The sequence below is a fragment of the Enoplosus armatus genome, chromosome 11 (assembly GCF_043641665.1).
Source record: "Enoplosus armatus isolate fEnoArm2 chromosome 11, fEnoArm2.hap1, whole genome shotgun sequence".
NCBI classification, from domain to species: Eukaryota; Metazoa; Chordata; class Actinopteri; order Centrarchiformes; family Enoplosidae; genus Enoplosus; species Enoplosus armatus.
In genome coordinates, this window is record NC_092190.1 from 10,035,423 (window position 1) to 10,043,788 (window position 8,366).

The 8,366-nt window shown below is 41.6% G+C and overlaps 1 protein-coding gene across 1 annotated transcript; it reads left to right on the top strand.

The window, feature by feature from the left end:
- The first annotated feature begins 318 nt into the window (after positions 1-318).
- cbsb (cystathionine beta-synthase b) lies at positions 319-7,974 on the top strand. The gene is made up of 14 exons (XM_070915001.1): positions 319-626; positions 976-1,082; positions 3,066-3,200; positions 3,356-3,435; positions 3,517-3,721; positions 4,477-4,568; positions 4,899-5,021; positions 5,174-5,258; positions 5,384-5,489; positions 5,663-5,740; positions 5,836-5,970; positions 6,697-6,805; positions 6,932-7,016; positions 7,823-7,974. The coding sequence occupies exons 1-14, from the start codon at positions 319-321 to the stop codon at positions 7,972-7,974; spliced, it is 1,800 nt and encodes a 599-aa protein (XP_070771102.1).
- Positions 7,975-8,366: the final 392 nt, after the last annotated feature.

An 8,366-nucleotide genomic window follows, 5' to 3' on the forward strand; every position in this document is an offset into this window, starting at 1 on the left:
AACAAATCTGATCTCACCCTCAGTGACTTTTCCAATCAGCTGTGTTTATGGTAGGCTATTGGTATCTGCAGCAGTACACTGAGTGAGGAGCTGTGATATCTGTTAATACTTAATGTGGGAAAAAGGACTGTTTTCCTAAAATCTGTTGAAAAGTAATTTACTTCTTGAACAAACCAACAACCCTCAGATGTATAATACATGTAATGTTTAGCCAGATTCAAGCAGAACAAGAGTGCGGTTTATTCATTCAAGTTTGAAAGGTTTTGTTGATGTGCATGTGTGATTGTAACACCTGTCCCATCTCCCTGCAGGTGAACCATGCCATCTGTTTCTGACAGCACCTGTTTGGAAGGTGTTCCTACTCTTTGCCCACACACTGCTAGGCTGTTAAATGCAGATATCGCTCAGGGTCAAAAGTCTTCCAGTGTGGATGGGAATGCTGTAATTGTCCCCGGTGGCCACAGATTATCTGCAAATAGAGAACAGGACTGTTTCAAGGTTGAGGATGAATCATACGCAGACGTGACAGCTGATCAGGGGAACTGGATCCGCCCTGATCTGCTCAGCAGGTGTACCTGGAGGCTGGGTGCACCTATTTCAGAGTCACCTCATAGCCACCCAGCACGGTAAGAATCATATTAATGAAACCTCAGCAAATAAATCAGTGGTCATTGTTGAATTAATTAATGCTGGAAGGAGGGGTAAAGTATAAGCATGGACAAATTATTAGACAATGGGCTCCTGGGTACAGATATGTAAAGGGGGCCCCATCCCTCCTACATAGGAGTAAAACATTTAGACTGAAAGAGGCATAAAACAACTACAAACTGCTGCAGATACTCAATATTAAAATAAACAAGCCTCATATTTCCACCAAACGGTCATTCGGTAGAGGTGACCATGCATTGTATTTACAGACAGCTGATGGTGAATTGTTTTATATTCGTATCGTATTTTCTCTTCTACCCATCACAGCACCAATGCCCCCAGCATCCTCCCCAACATCCTTGAGAAAATTGGACAAACGCCTCTAGTTCGTTTGAACAAAATCCCAAAGGAGTTTGGCCTCAAGTGTGATGTTTGTGAGTAAAAGCTTTCATGTAATTCCTGCAAAGCTAACGTATGGCCCACATATGCATGCATATCAGTTACAACAAAATGCATTGCTGAGAAAACACTGGCACATCCACATCTTTGCACAAAGTTATTTGAACTATGTACCTTTTTTAGTATACACCCTTGAAAGGTCAGAACCTGCAAGAAAGAAATGGGAAGTTGGTGGTAAACCTGTTTATCAGTTGCAAGAGGATTTCATATAATTTCCAAACCACTGTCTATGAATTTGTATGAATCTGTATTTTGTCCACCCTTGTATTCATGAGAGTAGTTGATATAGAGAGTCGTCAGTTTAACTCTTACAGGTTGTGCAGAAGCTTGATTAGTCTGCACACTTATGCTGATAACTAGAGATGTAAATGGTACAGTGGTGATGAACAGGACTGCAGAGTAAGATTTTGTTTTCCCCTTTCAGAAAAGGAGACACTAACTCCTTACAACAGCATTATTGTTCTTCTTCCAGGAAAAACCCAGAAAGTTGAGAAGTTTCAGTGTTCAGTAGGACAGAAAAAAGTGCTGGCTGGATGTGATTGTGGCTCAGCAGCAGTAGATTAGAGAATGAAGTCTAACCTGGTATACGGTCTCTGGGTTCACGGCTAAGAAAGACTTCTTTCAGGGACACACATATTAAATTGGTATGTGCAAGCGGAAGAGCTGACACTGCTTTCATCAAAGGGCTGTTGATACGGCTGCGTCTCTGTTGGCTTCCTGAAGAAACTGCTGTTTAGAAGGGAACATTTAGGTATCATATCACAAAGCATTGTGGTCTTATGTTGCCCTCTGTGTGACGTGGATGTGGGGAGGTGAAAACGAAAGTTGTTCTTTCGGCCAACAGAGCAAAGCACAGCTAAAACAACTAAAATAAACTTAAAAACATTAAGGGTGTCAGAGTGAATTTCTGTCTTCAGCTGCACCGCCTTGTACTGGCGGCCCGGGGAGGTTTTTGGGTTCAGTGAGGATGAAACCTGTCAGAGGCATCAGTTTAAGCCTCCTAAGAAAAGCCCTTAAACTGATGAAAGTGAAGTAGTTTGTTCCCATGGCTTAATGAGACAAAGGACCTTACACTCGATACTTAACACGGTTTTCACGTGACACGGATTACTTCTCTAGTTCACTCCAGCTTTAATTGTAGCCGCCCCAAATTTGTAGTAGTTGGCAGCCGTGTTGGTGACGGAGAGACCTTCGGACGACCCCACACTCCCCAAATAAAATGTCCAAAATTAGTTCATTTCAGTCTGTTTCTTCCATAATCTGCTTTACTCTGGTCTGTTTCACTGTCACAGTGTAGAGGCTGTTTTCACAGCAGACATTTTGAGTTGTCATAGCAGGAAAAGCACAGGTGTTACTAATAACATTAATGATGGCTCTGTTCTATTCAAGTGTCCCAGACATGATAGTCCAGCATGCACACTACCAGGACCCTAAAACTGAACTTATTCATTTTATTATTTACACCTGTGTTTTTTCCTACTGTGACATGTCAAAATGTCTGCTGTGAAAAAGGCCTAAACAGTAGTAGTGTCACACGTAAGTATGCTGATATGCTGAACTTTTGTGTCGTGCTGCCATCACATATAAAGGGCAGTGGATGTTGAAGAAGCCGATCTGTAGGCAGGAGCATGTGCACAAAAGTCCAACTGTAATCACATTTTTTGTAGAATTAATGTAAAACTAGGGGACACAAAAAATACACCCCCCCTTAACAGAAAATAAAACTACACTAATTAAACAAGGTTGTGTTCTATTATTTTATAACCTCACTGATAAATTAGCAGATTAACTGAAACACTGAACTGAAATTAATGATTTAACACACAGAAAAAATGGTGACGTTGGGAAGGAAGGAAGCAACTGTTAACTTGGTGGATTTCTGTCCTAGCTGTTTCAGACTCTAAATCAAACCAAAACACACCCAGTGACAGCCTTTTCTCATGTGTGACTGTGTTTAGTGGCCAAGTGCGAGTTCTTCAACGCAGGAGGCAGCGTGAAAGACAGGATCGGCCTGCGGATGGTGGAAGATGCTGAGAGAGCCGGGATCCTCAAACCAGGAGACACAATCATCGAGCCCACCTCTGGCAACACAGGTACCTTTTTATAAAAGGGAAACATGCAGGATGTGTTAAGAAAAAAAACGGCAGCCATTTCATCTCAAGATGTATAAGCAGGTTGTTCTCTGGGCAAGATAGCAAAAGACTAAAACTGTGCCGATGAGAACTCCTCCTCCTCTGGCTGCCTGCAGGTATCGGCCTCGCCCTGACAGCTGCAGTGAAAGGCTACCGCTGCATCATTACCATGCCTGAGAAGATGAGCATGGAGAAGGTGCGCAGCTCTTTTCATAATCACTTCTCATTTGTTCATTATGGGACGTTTGGCTGAATTGAAATTACTGTGTGTTTTTAGGTGGACGTGTTGAGGGCTCTCGGGGCAGAAATAGTGCGCACACCTACCTCTGCAGCTTTTGATTCACCAGAGTCTCATTTTGGTGTGGCTTGGCGTCTTAAGAATGAGATCCCCAACTCGCACATCCTCGACCAATATCGTAATGCCAGCAACCCTCTGGCTCACTACGATACCACAGCTGAGGAGATCCTGGAGCAGTGTGATGGTTTGTTTCTATCGTAGCTTAGTGACACATTTGGGTTGGGAGTTTTTACTTCAGCAGCACATTTAATTTGAAATAAAACACTGACAATGAGGTAAGAAGTACTAAGCTTTAACTTTAATTGGAGGGTGTTCACATTAACATGAGGAAGAGTTGCAGTTTACATTTCTTGCCTTTTAGTTCATCAACAGGGAAAGAAAGAGAAAAATAATACAAACATGACTTGTTTAATCTTTAATCCCCATTAGCTTCCACGAAGTGGTCGCTAGTCTTCCTCGTGTCTATACAAAAAAAAACAAAAAACACACAGTATCAATAAAACAAGAAAAGGCAAAACAAGCCAAATATAAATAAGTCATTTAGAAAATAAGTGAAGTAACTCTTCGTATGAAAAGACAATATAAAAACCATATTGTCTAAAGATTCATCAACTTCAACCTCAGTTGTCTCCTACAACCACTGTTGCTCTGACCACCTTCTACCTACGGATGAGGGCATATTTCCTCTTTAAAATGATCCTTTTAGCTCCTCGGACAGCATGTATACGAGCACATCATCCACTCTGAGAGGCAGTCTGGCTGTACAGGAGCTTCTGTCTGTCGATTAAACTTTGAGGACTTTGTAAATGTAGAAATGATGAGTCTGTGTTCGACATACTGTGCTGTCTTTTATTCTAGCCTGTGTAGCTCGATTTCGCTAGCTTTAGAAGGCAGTGTCTTTGCTCCAATAATGAAAGAAAATGTGTTTTTTCCTTTCAGGCAAACTGGACATGTTTGTGGCCGGAGCCGGCACAGGCGGTACACTTACTGGTGTTGCTCGGAAGTTGAAGGAGAGGTGCCCCAATGTCAAGGCAAGACACACTGTTGTGATTAAGAAGGTCTTTGAACGTGTTTTGTTTTGCTAAATCAAATCAATGGACGTGAATAGAGGGAGATTTGTATGGAGACCATGTGATGTACAGATGAGGTTCAGGGCAGTCTATTCGAAGTCAGGAAGAGGATTCAACTGCAACTAATATAGTACTAGTGTTTCTTTCTAATAATCCAGACACTACATTCGCTGAGTACATCAGTGGAGCCATGCACGTATTTACTGCTCATTCAAACATTACTAAGCCTGGTAGTGCTGCCTTTTTAATCTTCATTTCAGCCTTAAGTCTGTTGTCTCTCTTTGTTTTCAGATAGTCGCTGTGGACCCTGAGGGCTCCATTCTGACTGAATCAAAAGAGAAGAACGAACAGAAGACTTCTTTTGAAGTGGAGGGCATTGGTTACGACTTCATCCCCACAGTGTTAGACAGATCTGTGAGTGTGTTTGTGCATGCGTACATTTGAACAACATGCAGGTTTTGGTTTGTTCTGCACACTGAGCTTCTGGTAATTGAGCTATAATCATGTGTTTTGTGACATATCTTAAACAACTGCTGTGTTGCCCTCTCCCTTATAAATCTGTGCAGCTTGTTGACATGTGGTATAAATCAACTGACATGGAAACCTTCACCATGTCACGCAAGCTGATCAGAGAGGAGGGTCTTCTGTGCGGTGAGTTCACCGGCCAAGTGATACCGTTCAGGTTGTCTTGGTATTATAAATTTTACTGCACTACCATGTGGAGGTTTATAGCAGCCCTCTAATGATGATTTAATAATTAGCCTGTTTTACTGCAGGTGGCAGCTCTGGCGCAGCCATGGCAGCAGCGATGAAGATGGCTCAGCAGCTTGAGGAGGGGCAGCGCTGTGTGGTCATCCTGGCCGACTCCGTCCGCAACTACATGTAAGAGACAGATTTACTGAACTCTTGGACCATTATTTACAATAACATGTCACAACTGTTCAACAGCCAAGTTACATGGTGCTAAATCTACTACACTTGATTATTGATCCCATGCTATCAAATATACTAGCGCTGATATATGGTGTAATATATAGAATCTGTTTTGCCTCCAGGTCAAAGTTCCTGAGTGACAAGTGGATGTGTGAGAAGGGCTTCCTCAACCTGGAGTCTCCGATGGACCTCAAACCCAGGTAAGTAAGTCAACAATTAGGACATAACAGGACAACTAATCCAAACCACAGATTAGTGTTAAGTAAACTAATTTATCGCTCTCTTTCTCTTTAAGCTGGTGGAACACGACGGTCCGCTGTCTAAACCTGTCTGCCCCCCTCACTGTGTTACCGTCTGTGTCCTGCCAGAAAACCATTGAGATCCTGAAGGAGAAAGCGTTCGACCAAGCCCCAGTCGTTGATGAGTCAGGGTATGTCTCCTCAAGAAATTCTGTATATTAGTACTTCTTCAGTATTAAAACTGATCTAGACTGTTGTCTGTACCATACGAACAGGAACTGCTAAGTGCCAAAGCAGCAGGACTTTCCATGATGCAGATTTGCCAAAATGCAAACAAAAAGTGTAAACACTGAGGTGTTCTCCTGCTTTCTTTGTGCGGGATGAAGCTCAACAGATGTTCCTCAGGTGTTATTTTTACCTCATGATCCGATATTGAAGAAAAAAGTGCATACAAAGCAGAGCTTTTCAAATTTTTGTTAATGGCATTCCCATTTTTCACACTTCAGACCGACATTCATCTGGACCTACTTTCATTATAAACACAACCTCAATTTTTTAAAGACAGATAAAATGGAAAATGCAATTGTAACTTGTAGTTTCTGACTGTTAAAACCTCAGAGTCGACTTCTAATGTTCATTTATATCATTAACAGTTACACAGCTTTTCTTTAGACTCAGGTTAGACTTACTTTTTGTTCTTTTTTTGAAGGTGAGGTTCAAATACAAATCCTGTTTCATTATTGGATTAATAGCACATAAAAAATATGATGTTATTTTGTATATTTTGTTGGTAGCTGAACTATTTTTGTACAGATACAGACAGCAGCTTTGCGTTACACTCCTATTGTACTATTGCTAATAATTGTTGCCTCTATCTATGTGTGTGTGTGTGTGTGTGTGTGTGTGTGTTTTCACAGTGTGATCCTGGGGATGGTGACTCTGGGAACCATTCTGTCCTCTGTGTCGACTGGGAAAGTCCAACCTTTAGATGCTGTCATCGAGGTGCTCTGCAAGCATTTCAAACAGGTCAGTCAGTAGAAACAGAGGGAGTGCATGGTCACATGGATGGTAAATATTCACACTATACATTAGATGCATTCAAAGTTAACATATTTACATGCTTGTCTAATCTCCCTATGCTTGTGCTTTCAGGTGCACCCGACAGACAACCTGGGGAGTCTGTGCCGTGTCCTTGAAACAGACCAGTTTGCCCTGGTGGTGCATGATCACATCCAGTGTAAGAGACTTTACTTATAGCATTTCCTTTGCATTTATTTGATTGAAGATAGTACACAGGTGTCAGGAAATGAGAGGAGAGAGGGGAGGGATGACATGCAACAAAAGTCCCCAGCTGAACAGAAGAAGTCAATATACGGTAGTCAGGATAAATCATGATAAAGCTGCTGCTGTTTGCAAGTGTTGATGTACATCAGTGTTGGGAAATAGGACAGTGGCTTGTCCTTGATGCGGCTGGTTGTGAGACAATCATTTTATTTATCCTTAATAATCCCTTCATTAGGACTGCAACTAAAAATTACTTTCATTTCGGATTTATATGCATATTATTTTCTCAATTAAATGTTTGGTCTACAAAATGTCAGAAAATATTTCCCAGAGCCCAAAGTGAAGTCTTCATCTTTCTTGTTTTGTTCGAGCAACAGTTGGGGGGACGTGAACAGTCAAATTGTTGTTTTCACACTTTTCACACACTCACACAAACAAGATATAATGTGTTAATTATTGAGCTTTAGAGGTGCTGGTAGACATATTTTGTTACCGTTGGACATAGCTGGGCTAGCTGTTTCCAGACTTTGTGCTAAGCTAAGCTAGCCAGCTGCTGGGGGCTACATTCAATGGACAAATATGAATATATGGTATTGATCTTCTCCGCAAGAAAGTACATTTCCCAAAATGTTGAACTTTGGCTTTAAGGAAAGGGAAAGACGTGTTTTAGCTTCCCAAATACAGTGGCTCTTTTTCTGTTTTCTTTGATGTTCAGCCAGTAATGTCAGTGTGACTACAGTCCACTCTCTCTCTCTCCAGATAAGGCTGATGGCTCAGCCTTTCAGAGGCCGATGGTGTTTGGCATTGTAACAGCGATTGACCTCCTCAACTACATCACCTCAGATGAGAGGCACGATCGTTCGTCGTCTGAATGCTCGCTGTCGGACGAAATGTCACAAATTTCTGTTTAAGACGTGGACCATTGCCCAGAGGCAGCAGTTTAGTCTAAATCATGTTTCTTTTCAGTGTTTTTGAGGGCTACATCTTTGACTTTGGTACCATATAAGCAACAGGCCCTATGTAGTATTAATATAACATTCAGAAATCACATTTAAAGGAGAAGTTTGGCAATATTCTACATTTTTTTCTCATGGTCAACAAATCCCATGAAAAGATGAAGAAAACCCACATCAGTGAGCCACACTGTTGCACTGGACGACATGTTCCTTCATCACCATGAACATGGACTCTGTAGTTTAGTTATAATCCAATACCATGTACACTGCCCTGCTGAAATGTGCTGCAAATGTGGAGTAATCTGCAGCTGAAAATAGTCCCAAACAAATGCACTAGTTACTCTACT

Bases quoted from the DNA above. Each gene is read 5' to 3' on its own strand.
- cbsb (XM_070915001.1), top strand. From the start codon at position 319: ATGCCATCTGTTTCTGACAGCACCTGTTTGGAAGGTGTTCCTACTCTT. The intron at 4,569-4,898 runs GCAAGACACACT...CTTTGTTTTCAG, and splicing joins AGAGGTGCCCCAATGTCAAG to ATAGTCGCTGTGGACCCTGA. The intron at 6,806-6,931 runs GTCAGTCAGTAG...TTGTGCTTTCAG, and splicing joins TCTGCAAGCATTTCAAACAG to GTGCACCCGACAGACAACCT.